The sequence below is a fragment of the Panthera uncia genome, chromosome C2 (genome assembly GCF_023721935.1).
Source record: "Panthera uncia isolate 11264 chromosome C2, Puncia_PCG_1.0, whole genome shotgun sequence".
In the NCBI taxonomy this organism is placed as follows: domain Eukaryota; kingdom Metazoa; phylum Chordata; class Mammalia; order Carnivora; family Felidae; genus Panthera; species Panthera uncia.
Window position 1 is genome coordinate 67,877,134 of NC_064810.1, and position 18,414 is coordinate 67,895,547.

Sequence of the window (18,414 nt, forward strand, 5' to 3'; positions counted from 1 at the left end):
CCAGATAATATAACCAGCCAAACAGCCCCTTGAGGCTGTCTTTGGTGTCTGCATCTACATACTCAGTTATAAAGTCAGGCCTGGGGCTGAGGATGAGGCCTTATGCCCAGCCCAGCTGCTGCCACAGCAGGTATGGGGCTATGACCTCACAGGCTGCACCTTTCACAAACTAGCAAAACTCTTTTTGCCAACCTCCCAAACCCTGAATAAGAAGCCCACTCTGGACCCTGTCCCACTCTGAATCACCCTTGCCTGGAATGGATTTTATAGGCAAAATTAGTTTAAAGAACTAATTTCCTGGCAAGTCTCAATCTTTCAAAAATTTCAGCTGAAATTTGGAACTTTTTGACACTTCCTCTTTTAGTTCAGGAGATAAGAGCTAAGGAAGGGGAGGCAGAACCCATCTAGCCACACCTATCCCGCAGCATGAGCAGGGATAGATAGGAGCTGTCACGTCACCCACCCCCCCTGCATCCCAGCCATCGGGTCTCCCTCTTTGAAAGGCATTCTGTCCTGGGTCTAGGTCTGATTTCTGCCAGCATGAGAAAAGCTGGAGGGGCTGGGGCCCCTGGTAGACCTGGCACATACTCCCCAGCCAGGGACAAAGCCAAGGCAGGGCAACAGCTTCCCAAAGGAATGAAGAGGCTGGACTTTGGGGAGGGGCATGGGACAAGGCTGTGTGGATGTGGACCCCAGCACAACTTCCCGGATTCCCTAAGTTCTCATGCACTTGAGAGAAACAAGGAATGGAAGAGAATCTGATTAAAAGACAGCGATGAGGGTTCCAATCTGGGCTCTGCTACTTGTCTTTGGGTGGCCGTGAGCAAGTCTGTGACCCTGAGACCTCAGTTTCCCCCATTATTAAACGATGAGTCGGCTAGATAACTTCTGAAGTCCCTTCCAGCTGGGACAGTCTAAGTTTTATGACTGTCCCCAGCTGGGCCCAGACAGTCTGCTTGCCGACCTCCCAGTGCAACCCTCCACTCTGGCCTGGCAGACTTCCCACAGCCCTTGCTTTGCTCTTCCCTACCCTTTCTTGTTCAGCCTCTTCAACATGCCCTTAACAGCCAAGCCTTTACTCATTGGCTAAATCTCAGCCTACTGTCCTCAGAATCCCACAAAAAGCTCATCTCTTCTAGGATGTTTGGCTTGATTAATGTGAGTATTGTCCCGCAGCACTACTCCTTCCATGCAGACAAGCTCTGGTCTCACACGTCATCAGTTTCCACTATTTGTACTGGCCTGCGGGAGGAAGACAGTATCTTCTTCCTATTCTGGAAGCAGATTTGCCTTCCTGATAACTGGTTTGGGTGCAAGGCAAAGGCTGTTGGTGTCTTCTGTGCATACTGCTGATGGCAACAGGATGAGCAGGCAGCCCACAACCATGTCAGCAACTGACCACAGACACTCCATTAACTCAGCTGAGATTCGCTAAGCCTTGCCCAGCTAAGCTGAACTTCCTAGAAAATCCAAAGAAATAACAGATGACTATTTTTATAAAGCCGCTCAATATTGGACTAGTTTATTATGCAGCAAAAGCTAACTGATACAAGCATAAAGCGCATGCCCAGAAAGGACCTAAGAAGTGAGGCACAAACTGGGTTTTGTTATTATTATAGGAATAATGCTCTGTCATGCCAGTAGCTCTGACATGTAGCTACAGAGTCTCTCTGTAGCTCAGAGCCTTGGACATGGTACACTCAGTACTTAGGAGAGCAACCTCCTTACAAAGTGGCCAGGCACCCGAGCTAAGGCAGGACCAAACATCTTTGGCATGTGGCATAACCTTCTGTTTTCAGGGTTGAGGTGCAGACGAGTACTCTTCTTCTGCTCACATCAACCCTAGGGGCTGGCATTCAGTCTCCATTAGCCCACGGCTGGCATGGAATTTTAAGAGTTAGAGCACTTTAAAGGTAAAAGAGCATTTCTGGATCACTTTCATTTAACAGACACTAACTGCTGGCTGTGGGCAGCACTGTTCTAGGCACTGGGAGCAAAGCAGTGTGTCTTCATGGAGCTTTACCTTCCCCTGTAACCTAGAAAGACCTTAAACAGGAGAAAAAAAGGAATGGGCATGGTTAACCTGCCTGTAGTGGTTTTAAATGTCTACAGGTTCTTTGACATTCCTCTCTCCAAGAGATGGAACCCTCTTGGGCTGCACTTAGTGACTTCTAACAAACAGAATGTGGCAGAGGTAACGGTGTGTGACCTCCAAGGGTAGATCACAAAAGACACTGCAGGTTCCAACTTGTTCCCTTCCACGGATCCCTAGGTCTGTGGAAGCCAGCTTCCGTGTCACGAAGACACTCAAGCAGTCCCAGGGAGAGGTCCACATGGCAAGGAGCAGAAGCCTCAGGCCCCCAGTCCTGTGAGTGAGCCATCTTAGAAGTGGATCCTCCAGCCTCAGTCAAGCCTTCAGACACTACAGTCCCTGCCAACATGTTCACTGCAAAATGATGTGGGATGTGCAAGGCACATGATGTAGAAATCATCCCACAAAGCAGCTTCCAGTTCCCAACCCATAGAAAGTGTGAGACAATAACTTGTTTTAAGCTGCTCAATTTTGGGGTAATTTGTTACACAGCAATAGACAACTAATACATTCCCTCTATCCTGCTGCCTTTACGATTTTAATCAGTTCTTTCCTCCTTCATATTCTCCGCACACCACATAATGAGAGAACAAAAGCTGGGATGTAATAAGACAGAGGACTCTGGGCAACTGAGCTCAGTGGGGAAGGTTCTCAATGAGCACCTTTGCATTTAGTGGAAAAAGGAAAGCTTGTTGGCAGCACCAAGGCTTCTCTTTACCTGGAAGCCCAGCTCCACATTATTTCAGGTTTCTGCTGGATTCCCAGTCCTGGGTGGAGACTTTGACAGGAGGTAGGGATCTGGGGGTTAGTGGGCTAAAGGAGGTCGGCAGGACACGCAGACTCACTTGAGCAGGATCTCGTACTGGCCGGCATGCCAGGCCTGCACATTCTTTAGAACCAGCGTGAACACATCCTCATTCTGCAGCACCTCGAAGTGGCCAGTGTCTTTGGAGAGGGCCTTGCCATCTCGGAGCCAGTGCACGGTAGGGAAGGGGTCTCCAGCTATGGCACAGGAGATGAGGACACTTTGGCCCAGGGAGGCTGTCACTGAGCGGGGCTTGCTGATGAACCAGGGCTGGGTGCCATCCTGAGGCTCTGGAAGTTGGCAAAGGTTTGGATTAGAGAGGAAGGCCTTTCAGCAGACAGCATCTACTCAGCTTTCCGTGGTGGTGAAGGTCGAAAATTGCACATTACCCCAATAACAGCATGTCCAGAAATCACTTTCACTGGATGTACATTTACAGCACATCCTTCTCGTGGTAAATCTGTCATGGTTATGTTCTCTAAGGATCATATTGACATGAATTTGTATATCCAAAGCAAGGGGAGGTAGCCCAGAAGGTACAGGTGCACTGGGCTAGGTGCTAATGATCTACAATGAGATGTGTGTAATTAACAGTTGTTCTTGCTTTATGTGTCCTTACCTTGTCTCTCTTCTTAAATAAACGTTCTCTAAAGGCAAGGACTCTGATAGGCCATAAGTCACCTCAAAAGCTATCACTACACTAATGTAGCATTGGGTGTTAACTATACTTCAGTAAAGGGGGAAAAAGCTATCACTATCCAGGTGTTAAATGTATCACAAGATTTTTCTCCTGGCACTTGATGCAGCTTGTCACCAGTAACTCAGAGAGGGAAGGGACTTCAGAAGGCAGAGAACAGTGGCTCCCCTCAGCCAGACCCCAAGACAAAGGTGGGAAGCTGGCCTCTGGGGCTGGAATGGGACCAAAGGGGCACAGGGACTGCAGGGGAGACAAAGTAAGCTCACGTGGTTTCCTCACCTCCAAATTGCCTATGGAGAGACCACAATGGTCTATTCCCTATTTCCCACTTCTTTCCCACCCCTGCCTGCCTCCACCCTGGTCAGCCCAGCAGCCACACCTTGCACCATGAGCACTGCCTGGGTGCGGACCTCTCCAGCGCTGTTCCAGGCTTCACAGGTGTAAGTGCCCGTGTCCTCCGGGAACACTTCCTGTATACAAAGGCTGTGCCGAGTCCCTCTTTGTTCAAAGTGGAAGTCTTCGGACTCCTGGATCTCATTCCCATTGTGAAACCAGATGACCTCGGGGGGCGGATTCCCTGCATAGGCAGATAGGGCAGGTGGACTTGTCAGGAAGGTGCTTCCCTGGGCCATGTGGCAGCTTTGCACTTAATCCTGTGACACTGTACTAAATGCTAACCTCTCTATGCCTCAGTCTCCCATCTACAAAACATCCTAACCATGTCTTCCTTAAAGGTTTGTTGGGGGGACTGAATAAATTAATACGGTCTCACAGAGCAGCCCACTAGAATAGCAGAGGAGAATAGCATCTGGCACAAGGAAAGTGCTCAATGCATGTTCATTATAATTATTTAACAACAGATTTGCAGAAACTAGAAAGGATCAGAAGTGAAAAAAATCAGAATTCAAATTGCTTGGTAATACTGAGTAGTAACTGGCTCACTGGGTGTGCAGCAAATGCATATCCTGTCCCCCCCTCTCCACCCCCAGTGCACACACGATACGATGGTGACTTCGCGGTAGCTCCTCTGTCCATTTTCACCACAAGGAAAAGTCAGTTAGCATTCCATTTTGCTACCATACAAATGTCGTCTGAGGGTGGAAACGGGCACCAGCTCGTACGAGTTTCCAAGCACAGCTCAGGGCGCACAGCATTTTCAGTTTTACCAGCCTACTTTCCTGGGTAGGTTCTAGAAATTTGGTGGGTCATAAAACAAAGGCCACCTGTGGGGGTTTCCCCTGCGGTAGCATTATGCTCTGCTTCCCGAGGAGCACGGCCCCTGGGAATGGCTGCCGAGGGAGGCTGTGTGGTGTCAGTCTGTCTCAAGGACAGAGGAGGCCGCCATCTGTCTCTGATGGGTTAGCCAGCACGGGTATGGAGGCCAGGTGCAGAACACCTCTGATTTCTGTCAGCTCGAGGAGTATGCACAGGGGAGGCAGCCCGCCCTTGGCCTGGGACTGTCATGGGACTGCCTCAGGCCTGCAGGAGCAGGAGGGGGTTCATTGGGGATCCCTGAAAGGGGGAGCCCATTGGTTCTTACACAGCTCATCTTTATTACTTCTGCAGCTCAGGAGCAACTACACCCCAGGAGGATGACCTCTAGGCTGTCAGAGGGACTGACCAGTGGTCAGCAATGAACAGGAAACTCTGGATGCACTTGGGCACAAGTCTGTTTAGAAAGCCTGTGCCAGCAGAGTCCCCAGGCTTCTCTTGCTGGCCTCTAGCAAGGACTGTGACAGCTCACAATGGGCTGCTGGTCACATGCTCTTGTCGCCCTACCCTGGTTTTAGAAGGACCTCTGCTCTATCTTCTCACTTTAAACTTAAATACAGCAACAAAGACCATCTCCCAGAACTGGGAAGTTCTCACATCAGCTGTGTTCAAAATCAGTGTTCAAAATCTTCCAGCTACATTGGCCCCATTATGTCTTCCCTCGAATCCCCACCCTTCTGGCTGTGGTCATTTTCTTCCCCTGGGCCACCCTGAATTAACCTCGAATCCAGAAAATCCTGCCCAGAGGAAGCAGAACAGGCTCCACTTCTCTGGGTCCACTGACTGACTGTGCCATGCTGACTTTCTGGTGGGTCAAAGATCTCGGTGGGATGTTGGGGAGCAATGTCCATGCTGCAACCACACCTGTTCTCACATACACCCCAAGGAGAGAGATGCAGACACAGACCTGATACCTGGACTGTCATGGTGACCTGGCTTCCATCCATGACTTTGAGGTCAGAGAGGCCCTGCAGGAAGAGGGGTGCGACGGGCTTGCTGGGAGCCACGGGCAGAAGATATCCACTCTTCCTGTCACTCTTCTTTTCTGTGTGGCAGACAATAGAATGTGGGGTGAACAGTCATTTATTCACTCAACAAACACAGACTAAATGGCTGCTGGGCAAATGACTGTGTTGAGGCTCAGGCTCCAGCTAAAGGCAGACTGCTAACAGATAAGGAGTATGGGGAGTTGGCTGGAGATCAGTAGGAACAATGAGAGCCTGTTGCTCTACCTGGCATGCCAGAGCTCTTGCCTGAGAGCAAGGGGAAGGCGGGGCCTCCACAGGGCCACGCCCCATGTGGGTTCTGGTTCCTGAGAACTTCAATAACTGGCATTTGAGGGTTTTTTTTTTTCCTTAAATTTCACTCACTTTTTTGAATAAGTAATACACTTACATGCACAAAATTTAAAAAGTCCAGAGTATGTGAGGTCTCCCTTCTATCCCTGACCTCTGGCTGTCAGGCACCTCTCCCCAGAGGCAGCCAATTTTCAGTTTCTTGTTCATCTTGCCAGAGACAGTCTATGTATATAACACAAAGGAGCAAACAAGTATATTCTTCCAGTTTCTTCTCTTAAGGAAACGATAGCACACTATACACACTATGGACAGCTTTTCATTTAACAATACACCTTGATGCCTCTCATAAAGCAGAAGTAAAGAGCTTCCCTGTCGTTTTCTATGGCTGTGTGATGCTCTACTGCCATCCCAGGAGATTTTAAACACCTCAAGAAAGCCAAAGATGCTCTGCTCATGAGAGTGACCCAAATAAAAAAGACCGACCATCTCAAGCACTGGTGTTGGCGAGGGTGTGGAGTTCCGGGACATCCCACACACTGCTGTACCACGCGTGGTACAGACCCTTCTGAAAGCAGCTTGGCAGTTTCTTAAAAAGCGAAACATGCATTTACCACACCATCCGGTCATTCTACCCCCAGGTATTTACACAGGAGAAATGAAAGCACATATCCAGACAAAGATTTGTATACAAATATTCATTGCAGGGTTATTCCTAATGACCCTAACTAGAAACAACCCAAATGTCCATCAACAAGTGAATGAATAAAAAAAGTGTGATATATTTATGCAGTGGAATACTACTCAGCAATAAAAAGAAACAGACTAGGGGCACCTAGGTGGCTCGGTCAGTTAAGCATCCAACTTCGGCTCAGGTCATGACCTCGTGGTTTGTGGGTTCAAGCCCTGCCTCAGGCTTTGTGCTGATAGCTCAGAGCCTGGAACCTGCTTCAGATTCTGTGTCTCCCTCTCTCTCTGCCCCTCCCCCACTCACGCTCTGTAACTCTCTCTCTCTCTCTCAAAATAAACATTAAAAAAATAAAAAAGAAACAGACTAACAATAGACACTACAACAGAGACAAATCTCATAAAAATGACATCGAATAAAGGAAGCCAAAGAAAGAGCACATACTGGATGATTCCATTTATATAAAAGTCTAGCAAATGCAAAATATAGTGCCAGCAAGCAGGTCAGTGATTGCCTGGGGCTTATGGGGATAGATGGTAAAGGGGCACAAGGAAGCATTTGGGGTTGATGGAGATGTTCATTTCTTAAGATTGTGGTGAAGGTTTCATGGGTGAAGGTTTCAAATTAAACACCACGAATACATGCAATTCATTGCACATCAATATTAGTAAAAACTGGGGAAGAAAGTCTCTGAGGGAGGGAGGAAGTACACCAGCTAGCCAAAGATAAAAACTAGAACAACTCTCTGGGTTCAGGGCTGGCCCACTCACTCCTGTTCAGTTCTCCGGGGAAAAGGGTTAATAAACAGGCTTTCTGTTATTCTTGGAATACTCCCCAGGCTGGGCTTTGACCTGCCTCATGTGAGCAGGAGGGGAAGGGGCAGCAAAGTGGCTGAGATGCTGGTGTCAGCTTCCCACACAGAATAGTTCTGGTGCAGGACAAGCTCACGGCTGCTCAGTCTCTGATCTTGCCCTTTGCCTTGCGAACCAGGTGGCTTCAATAATTCTGTAGCTTTTTTGTTTTTGTCTTTTGGTGGGGGCAGGGAGAAGGAGGGAAGGGGCTATGATATCTCTATCTTAAACTCTAAGTTTGGGGGGAAAGGGACTGAGGTATTTTGGGTTCTTATTAGCAAGGGCCACCTACATCAGATTTTCAGGAAGCCCATAGCCACAGGGATACATCTCCAAGGTGCCTTATATGCCTGAGAAAAGCTGAACTCCAAATTTGCCACCGAATTTTTCTCTTTTGGCACTAAAAACAGAATACAGCCCACTGCAGAGCTCTCCTGGCACAGCCTCTGGGAATGAGGAGGGGAGAGGGTGAGAAGGCTCAGGATGCTGGAGGAAAACTTCCCCCAAGGCAGGTGCATTGTGAAGGTTATGAAGCCAGAGCACAGGGGCAGTTGAGGCAGGGCAACCCGATGTTCTGTGACCAGAGGATGTGCTCTCAGGTCCCCACTGCTTCCTTCACCCCAGCCCCCAACATCGCTGCCTTTGACAGAGGGGCAGACAAGGTAGGCTTGCCTTTGACATGAGGCCCCGGGACTGGGCTCAGGGAGGTCCAGTATGGAAAGTGTAGAGATCTCGTCTCACTGGCTGGGCTACAGTGGCCAGGAAAGCAGCCTGCCTCGGGAGAGTTGAGGAATTTCCTGTCCTGCACAGACTGAGGCTTGAGGACAAAATGTTTTTGCCTGTCCAGATTCCCCCCATTCCTGCTTCTCTGCTGCCTCAGCCAGCCCCCAGCTTCAGAGGTCCATGTAGATGGGCATTCCTATGGGCTGCGGGAACATCAAAAACTCCTTCGAGCCAGTGGTGGCTCTTCCTTGGCCCCCACCCTCTCTCTGGTCTTCCCCCTGCCAAGTTTCCTGGCCCACACCTTATGGGTCTCAGCCAGTGGGGACTAAAAGTAGATCTGTGCCTCCCTCTCCTGTGAGGGTAGCCTGGCCACTGCCTTCCACGCAGCAGCTTACTGGTGCTCTGAAAGCCATGGGAAATGTAGGGTCTGAGGCCGGGGCCTCTCTCTGAAGCTCAATGTCCTCCCCTGTATTTAAGGTAATGACAGTATAATCCTGGGACTTAGGGAGTTTTAAAGAGATAACATGTGAACATACTTTGTATGACTATTCAACACCAATGAGACCTTCTGTGTGAGGCTGACACGGGTGTTGACTCACACTTCCTCACCTGGGCTCCACTACTTGTGGATTATCAGCTGCAAAGGAACACAGATGGGGCCCTCACCCAAGGATCACAGACTCATTTTTACATGACCCGAGGCAAATACTGTTAGGAATACAAATGTATTGCTTAAAACTCTCCTGGGATAGAGGTAAAATAATTAGAGAACAACCTGGCTGCACCCACTCCAGGAGAGACATGAGTGGATGACTATCTTGTGGGTGCCTGGCCTAGGAGACACTGAGTCCCATGCCGCCATGGTCCCAGGAAGACCTGCTCTGTCTTCCCCAGGCCCTGAGCCTGGACGGAGGGCAGACAGAAGTTATTGGAAGTAAGTGTGCAGAATGAACCTGGCCTCAGACCTGCAGTCTGGGCTCACATGGGACCAGTGTGACTGAATCTAGGCTAGTGAATGGCTGAGTCATCCCTAGCATTCAATCGCCCCAAGTTCTTCTCAGGGTGAGAAACCAACCAAGCCTCCCTACACACACACTCCGCACTGGGACTAAGGAGCCAGTGAGGATCTCAGTTCTGGGGCAAGTAGTTTTCTGTACGCAGCCCAAGAAAAGCAGCCCTCACTAGAACCCTGAAGCCCCAGTCCCAATACCACCACCCCACTTCACTGATAGAGAGGCCAGGGCATGCTCAAGGTCACGGGGCCAGTTACAGGCCGACCTAGAGCTCATACCCAGGCCTTCTGGTGGTAAGACCAGATGCTCTGGAGGCCATCTCTTCCAAGGGAGCCAGGCTTCTCCAGTGGTGAACCCTCCACAAGGACAGACATCTTACCTGCTGACCTACGACCTAGACCCTGGCCAGGGGAGGAAAGCTAAAGCAAAGCAAGGGCCAGCCAGGTAAAAAGAGCCAGGCGTGTGTATTTCATTTAATTCCAAAGCCAAATTCTTCTGTCTCACTGTGGCCTGTGCACTGTGCATCAGTTTATGCTCACTCTTGCACAGATTTAGATAAAATAAGAAGACAGAGGGAAACTGGTGCTCTGAACTCCTAGCTCCAGCTGTGTGATCTGAAGCGAGCCCCCTGACCCACAGTTATCATCAGTTTTTTCTTTTATTTTTTTTTAACGCTTATTTATTTTTGAGGGTCAGAGAGAGAGTGTGAGCAGGGGAGGGGCAGAGAGAGAGGGACACACAGAATCCAAAGCAAGCTCCAGGCTCCGAGCTGTTAGCACAGAGCCCAATACAGGGCTCAGACCCACAAACTGTGAGATCATGACCTGAGCTGAAGTCGGATGCTTAATCGACTGAGCCACCCAGGCACCCCAGTTATCATCAGTTCTTGATGATGATACAGTGTTGATAAGTGTATAATGCATGATAAGCACTGCTGGGTTTTTAGATGATTAAAAGAAGCAACATGCAAAATGTATAATAAGTATATTTATAATAAGTATAAAAATAAATAAATTAAAAAAAAATTTTTGCCTTTCCTAACCCATCTTTTTGGTTGGGTACACTCAATCTGACCATAACTAAAATGAGAACCATCCTCCAAACTAGGGCACTCCCATTTAACCAGACAGATGTCTGGAAGGGCATTAACAGCCGCCTCTCTGTTGTGACATCGTCACAACAATGCTTTGCAGAGTCCAGCACTTGGGGGTTTAGAAAGATGATCGCAGCTGGTTCAGTGTCACCCTCAACATCCTCAGAGGGAGGGCAGGTGGTGTCCTCATTTTATGTCAGCTCAGAGAAGGGAGGTGGCCTGTCATAAGATACCGGGGCTGACATGGCCACCAGGGATCTGGTCTGGATGCTGCCCTGCTGCCCTGAGAACAAAGGCCAGCCATCTAGATTCCACTGGGAGCTCTCTGCTGTTGTTTGTGTCCATGCCCAGACTCACCAGTTACCTGAGAGAGGTGGGCCTCTGGGGTCGTCCTTTAGCTATCATCTGGCACAGTCCTGCTTTGAAGCAGGGGGACAGGGGCCAGGGTCTGAGACGAAAGGCCCCCAGTGGCCCAGGGAACCTGAGCCTTCTTCATCTGGGGAGGGCAGACACTGGCTGTGGCACACAGATGGCAAGGGAGAGGTCCGGGGGACCCAGTGACAGATGCGCTACCCAGCTCAAATGGGGCTGGACTAAATACACTCAGGTTTCCCCCATATCTGTGCTTCCTGCTGCTCTGCTGAGACCAAGCCCAGAGAAGGCCTTCTCTTTGGGCTCCAGGAAGGGCCGAGCCCCCTTGATTTACTGGCACAGGATTAAAGATTGAACATGAACTCATCCATGGCTCTGGTACCTGGTCACTTGGCTGATGACTCTCTAGTCACTCATGGACTCACTCTGTCATTTAACTGAGTAGCTAGCTACTGGGTGCCCCGTTCCATTTGGAGAGAAAGGGAATGAATCAAACCTGTCTTCCATGGAAAGACAAGGACTGAGACCAGGAATACTTAGAAGCAGTTTGTTGATAAGCCAAAATGATGCCGTATCGATTAAAGCTGGTAGTGGGGAAGGGGGAGGAGCAGGAGAGAGGACAGAGCAAAAATGGATGGAGGGAAAAGGAAGGGCCCTACTGACCCTCCGGGTTTTTCCTCCTTGGCCATGCTCTGTTTTGACTCATCAGAAACTGTTTTTGCAGAATCGTGTCATGAACTTGAACATGAACTTCTTTCTCCAGTGAAGAAGCATCCAGCAGAGAACTTGTCGAGGTCCCCAAGAACCAGAGGGGGTGGCATGGGGGCTGAGCAGCCGCAGGCCTGGTTCTGCAGCTAACTAGCCAGGTTTGGTGGGCAAATGCCTCTCCTCCCAGCAAGGGCTTCCTCCACCTGTCACACGGAGTTAACTCAAAGGTGGAAAGTGGACTTGTTACTGGAATTAAGTAAGATGAGCCAGCTTTTCTAACCGATTAGACTTTGTCTATTAAAAAAATGTTCCTCGGGGCTCTTGTGTGGCTTAGTTGGTTAAGCGTTAGACTCTTGTTTTCGACTCAGGTTATGATCTTACAGTTCATGAGGTCAAGCCCGGTGTTGGGCTCTGTGCTGACAGTATGGAGTCTGCTTGGGATTCTCTCTCTCCTGCTCTCTGCCCCTCCTCCGCTTGCATGCATATACTCTCTGCTCAAAATAAATAAATAAACTTAAAAAAAAGGTCCTCCTTAAAAACATTAATTGATAGTTTAAAACACTCGCATGAACTGGTATTAATACAATATTATATTTTGAGAAGCTCCTATTCAGAGGAAGAGTTAAATACCCACATAGCAGGTGTACTTTGTTACTGTTCTCACTAATTCTTATACAATAGCCTGTATAACTCATTCCTCAAACCTGGAGACATGAGCAAGGCTGTTAGCTTTTCTTGGGCTTGAAATTAAGAAACCTCTGCGGCCTCAGTCCCAGTGGCTGGCTGTGATCTCAGCCCTCCCTCTGTACTACAATGATCCCCCTATTCTTCCCTTTGGCTCCTTCCTTTCCTTTCCATGGGTTTAACAGGAAAAACAATTCAGAATTCTCTAGAGAAGCATTTTCTGGGGTGGCTCAAAGCATTTTTTGGCGTGGCTCAGTTGGTTAAGTGTCTGACTCTGGATTTCGGCTCAGGTCGTAGTCTCATGGTTCATGAGATCAAGCCCCAAATCAGGCTCTGCGCTGCGTGTGGAGCCTGCTTGAGATTCTCAGTCTCTCTCTCTCTTTCTCTCTGCCCCACCCCCCAATACTCACCTGCCCTCTCTCTCTCAAAATAAGTAAATAAACTTTAAGAGGAAAAAAAAGCATTTTCTCCACCTGTCTTTTATTAGCCCACCTGATGCTCTTCAAAGGCCCATGTTTATGGATCCAAACTTGCATTAAATACACATGTTTACACTTTGAGTCGTTTGTCTTGAAAATGGTCCCCAGCAGGCTCCCAGCTCATTCAAAACTTATTTCCGATTACAACAAAAAACTGTGGTGAAGTGTTTAAACAGATGACACAGACATATAAAACACAGACAGTGTTGGTGGGAAACACCCTACCATCTAAGGAGCCCCCAGGACTCTCCCCTATGGAGGGAGCATCGCCTATTGCTGTCGTGGCCATTTACTGAGTCCCACTCTCAGAGCTTCAGGGCTTGTCCATCAGCAGCTTGCCCGCATCCCTGGATTCACAGGTGGTCACCCAATGAAAATGGACGTGGAATAGCCCTCCCCTACTTCCTAACACCCCATCTCCTAATGCCTCCATGCACAGACACACAGACCTCTTGCAACTACACAGCTGGAGGGAAAAGGACTGGCAAGCTGTTCTGCTTAGTCACTACAAGGCACAATACCATTCCAGCAGCAACTCGGATTCACTCCAAACCCTGTTATACTATGGAAATTCAGTAAATCACCAACTGACGGGGAGTTCTGGAAGCAGTCTTCCCTTCTTTCTTTATTTGGTGCTCAAAGTCCAGCATGGTCCAGGGATCACAGACTAGCCTCCTCCTTTCCCTAAATGCTATCACTGTTGACTCTACTCATCAAAGTAAGTACTCATCAAAGTACTCATCAAAGTACGCTTACTTTGATCAAAGTACTCATCAAAGTAAGCTTACCTTCACCTAGCCCCTTCCTATATGCAAGGTGTGAATCCCCGGGAAGGTATGTGAATTCTCTTTCAACAAAAGTCTGTCTCCTCAGCACATAAACCTACTTGGTGATTCAACAAAACTTCTGTGTCGTAAAAAGAGATTCTTCCCTGCAGAGCCTTGCTCGGTTGGCTTTTCTTCCCCCAACTGACTTCTCTAGAACCTAAGAAACAAGTGGGAATAGAAGTGTGCAAGGAAAAGAATGAAAGGAAACAATGACACATGACACTCCCCAAAAGATTTCTGACCAGTAATGACGGGGCTGCTGGATGGGAAGCAGGAATCATTGCAACCACAGCCTTCTTACTGACTCAGAGGTTATAATCAAACTCTAAACGTAAAGGTACAGCATCCAAACCACCCAATCTTCCCTCCAAACGAGGGCCTGGGAACCACATTCTCCACCACACTGTCATAGCACAGATCACATTTTGCTGTTAGGGACACAAAGCTGTAATTCTGGATGGCATTTTGACCAAGGACTCCAAGCAAATAAATGACAGATATGACCAACAGTGGGTTGGAGAAGTAGACAGTTCTACATCTTTAATTGTCCAATTAGTAAAATAAGGCCACAGTTCAATAATATGGACACATATGTACACATGTGTGCTCAGAGGTCTTTCTGTGACATGAAGAACCCACATGTTGCACAACCCCATTTCTGTTACAGTCAGCCTATATAAAACTAGAATACTGCGGGGCGCCCGGGTGGCTGAGTCGATGGAGCGTCCGACTCTTGCTTTTGGCTCAGGCCATGATCCCAGGGTCGTGGGATTGAGCCCCGCCTTGGGCTCCTCGCTGAGCTTGGGCTGCTGTTTGGGATGCTCTGCCTCTCTTCCCCACGCTCTCTCTCTCTCTCTCAAGAATAAATAAATAAATTTTAAAAAAACATTTAAAAGACTTTTGAACAGATGTTGCGGGTGGACCAAGGTTCTTAAAGGACAAAAAAATCAGAACTCATGTTTATTCTTCTTCAGTAAGTTTCTCTTGAGCTAACGTAAGTATTACAAATGTTTTCAGTGCTTGTAAGCTTACAAGCTTACAAGGGTCCGAGCCCGACACTACCATCCAGAGTACCTGAGCATAGAACGGGAGAGAGGTGGTGGCAGGGGGCTGTCCGGGCTCCGAACTGCCCCACAGAGTGCCTGCCATTCACCTGAAAGCAATCTGGGCTTCTACTGATGCTCTCACTGTCCAGCGATGGCTGACCTCCCTGGCACTAGTGTTTTCATTAGGGTATCTTCACCAAAAACAAATACTCTAATAAATATGCTTCTTTTCTTTTTTTTTTTTTTTACTCTAGAAATCAGTGTGTTTGTTTTTAATTTACCAACAGTTCATGTCCTGAGATGCCTTTAAGAGGCCCAGCAAGTGGGGGCACCTGGGTGGCTCAGTCGGCTGTGTTCAACCTCGGCTCAGGTCATGATCTCAAGCTTCATGAGTTTGAGCCCCATATTGGGCTCTCTGCTGTCAGCAGAGAGCCCACTTTGGATCCTCTGTCCCCCTCTCTCTTTGCCCTTTCTCTGCTTGTGTGCTCATTCTCTCTCTCAAATATAAATAAAAACATTAAAAAAAGAAAAGAAAAGAGGCCCAGTAAACTTTCAGTTAAATAAACAACCATTAGGCTGAGACACTCTGTCAAAATGGGCACAGTTAGCAAGTTAGCAAATCTAGTCACTTAAGAATTTTAGCCTTGACAAAGATACTTCAGGGGGAGATAAACTAAAATATTCTAGCCTAAGGAAGTGTCTCCCTAACCCCAATGACTCAGTCCAAATACACTGAAATATTTACTCTCCCTCAGATCTTCCTGGGCTTTGCAGGAATTTAGATTAATCACCCTTTAGTCTCCATCCTGGGTCGGGGTGGTGAGGGAGGGCTTTCATTGTCTGGTTAACTACTGGGGATTTTATTTCTAGGGAGGGTGCAGGAAAGGAGGAATATTTGTTGAGGGTCTCTTGAGAGCTAGTTTGTGGATTTCTTGCACATGCCAATGAGTACTGAGCATCCAGGCAAGTGGGGAGGCAGAGGGGTACCCTGGGGAGATCACTGACCTCCATGTGCCTTTATCCATTCACTGAACACATGCTCACAGAGCAGGCCCCATTCTACACGCAGTAATGAGTAAGACACGGTCCCTGCCTGCAGAGAGCCAACAGTCGGGCAGGGAAGACAACGAAACAGCAATTAGAGTAAAATTCCACAGTAAGAATAAAATTGCGAGCTCCTTACCCATAGAGGCCCTGCTTGATGCGTCCCTGCGTCTCTTCCTGAACTCACTCTCTACCGCTGGCCACCCACTCACCATGCTCCAGCCACATGGTTTATCTCACTGTTCCTTGAACAGGCTGATCTTGTTCTGAATTTTAGGGCCTTTGCACTTACTGTACTGCCTGCTTTTGGAGCACTCTCTCCAGCTCACTGAAGTCTCTGTTCAAAAGTTACCTCTGCCTAGAGCCTTCCTTCACCACCCACCATCCAAAAGGACCCCTTGTACCTTTCTATGTCAGTATTGGATTAAACCAGGTGCTGGTTGTTGGGTGTCTCCCCATCAGAATGTACACACCATGAAGGCAGAGCTTATCAATCCTGCCCATGGCAGCCTCCCCAGAATGATGTCTGGCACAAAGCAGGGGTTCAGTACAGATTTACTGACAAATAAGCACAGTGATAAGGGTGCTTCAGCCAGTAAGATAACTCATTCTGGGGATACCAGGTAGGGCTTCCTAGAGGAAGTGACATCTGTTGGGGGAGATAGACAGAGTTTGGAGAAAGGGGTTGCCGTGGAGAGGAGGCAGAGAAAGCCGGGTAAGCTGGCTGCAGAAATCATGTCAGAGTGCTGGGCCAGCGATTTCTGGATTACAAAACCTTGGCTAAAGAGGTGACAAAGAGCACATCCATGCCTGGCCTTCCTCAACATCTGTGGGACTCTCCCGCTCATCTTGCCTACAGCAGAGCCGCCCTGGAAACCACCTCTCCCTGGAAACCAGAGAGGGCACTCTGCTCAAGGGCGCCCTCTCGTGGCCAGAGTCCCTAGAATGGCTTGCTCCTCTGGTTCTCCTGTCTGGCCCAATGCCTCCCTTCTCTGATTCTGATTTTCTCCCTTCACTAGAAACCAACGAACAGGTATACAGACCGTCACACAATTACCTATCCACTGTCGCAAAGTTAGTCCTTTGGTAAAACTGGTTAGACTTGGCATTTTACCTTGTTTAAAAGTGGGGGTCAGCATACACTGAGCACGTCCTCTGTTCAGAAGACATTACATGCATTCATTAACTTAATCCTCACAGTACTGGGGACTGTGACTATCAGTGTCCCCACTGCACAGAAGAGGAAGATGAGGCCCGGAGAGTCGAATGGAACTCAGGTCACTGGGCAGCCTGCTGCACAGCCACGATGAGACTGTGGCCCGCAGCACGTTGAGGGTAGCAGAAAGGCCAGACCCTGGGCAGCTACGCGGAGGCTGGAACAGCACTCGGTAGAGTAGAGCCTTCAGCCGCCCCCAGCCCTGAGCTGAGCCGCCTTGGGGCAGGGCCCGGGGTACCACGGCGGCAGGCAGGCTCAGCCCACCCCACTCCTGTGCAGATGGCCCAGCCCTGCGGCTCGAGCACGTGGCTGCGTCTCTCAGCCTGCTTCACCATTTATGGTATCTCAGCCTCTGTTTGGCCTTCACAGGCCAGTAAATCCCCACACCGGGAGGGAGTTCTCACCCACGCAGGGCTGTCCTCAGAGCAAACCCAAAGGGCTCTGGCAGAGTTCTTGCTGAGGACCTGTTTCTGCTTTAAAACATGTTTGGATAGGCAATCACCCCAGCCTCACTCCTCCCACAGACCTGGGGACATGGAGGACAGCCCCAAAGACCCCTTGATCCTTTGGGGACCCCCACCTCCAGTAGGGCTATTAGCCCAGCTGGGTCTCTTTAATCCAATCTAAAGCCAGGCAAGTGGGGACAGGCACTGGATTAGCAGGGCCGCTGGCTGAAGCTAGCCGGGAGAGTCTCAGACAGTAGACTCATCACACGTCATTCTGGCCCTCTCGCCTGTTACTAGACTGTGGGGTAGGCCGTGTGGACCTCCAAGGAGAGTCCCCTGTCGGGAAGGTGAGGGCCGCTGCCAAGGAGAGGAGGCTCAGATCTCTTCTTGTTTCATTACTACAATTTCCCGAGGCCCCTCAAAGAGCCATGAAATGAGATCTGTGAGGATAAAGGGGATAGATAATGACAGCCAGAATTCTGGCTGACAAATTCCCAGGTGTCAGACTCAGGCTCCCACCTGGGTGTGAACAGCTTCCTGAAAGGAAGCAGAGGCCAGGTCCCGAGTGATGACTCCATGCCAGAGAACTTCAGAGATATTGGGGAGGCCAGGGCATGTGCCCTTTCTTGGCAGGGCACCTCACAGAGCCAGCCTCACCATGAGTCCCTTAATCCCTAAGGGGTGACACTGCTGAGCCCACGGGGCCCAGACTCTCCCTTTGGGCCAGAGGATGCATGCTCTAGAAAAGGGCCAGGCATGGGAATGAGCACAGGCTTGGGGTCATGAGGATGTGGGTCTGAAAGGCCAGCTCCACTTGTTAGCCTGTGTGCGTAGGCAAGTTGCATTAACTTTTTGAGACCTCCAGACCCTTCTGTGTAAAAGAGGGAGAGCACTGCCCTCCCCAGGGCTGCTGAGGTCTAAAGAAGAAAGCATTTAAGGTAGTAACCAGCACATGATTTTCCTCTTGCTCTTTTCAATGAAACCATGTCCTGTGGCCTCCCAGAAGGTGGCTGTTCACGTTACAGGGAGACTCTCCCCATGAGGCCTGAACCCTGGGGGATGG

General features: G+C 49.2%; 1 protein-coding gene across 2 annotated transcripts in view; it reads right to left on the reverse strand.

The window, feature by feature from the left end:
- MYLK (myosin light chain kinase) overlaps positions 1 to 18,414 on the reverse strand; it is a 123,559-nt gene that overhangs the window by 89,318 nt on the left and 15,827 nt on the right. For both annotated transcript variants that reach the window (XM_049628310.1, XM_049628309.1), the window contains exons 9-11: positions 5,774 to 5,911; positions 3,974 to 4,171; positions 2,938 to 3,187 (exon numbers count right to left, since the gene is read on the reverse strand). In XM_049628310.1, the coding sequence (XP_049484267.1) occupies positions 2,938 to 3,187; positions 3,974 to 4,171; positions 5,774 to 5,911 (586 nt within the window). The remainder of the gene's footprint in view (positions 1 to 2,937; positions 3,188 to 3,973; positions 4,172 to 5,773; positions 5,912 to 18,414) is intronic.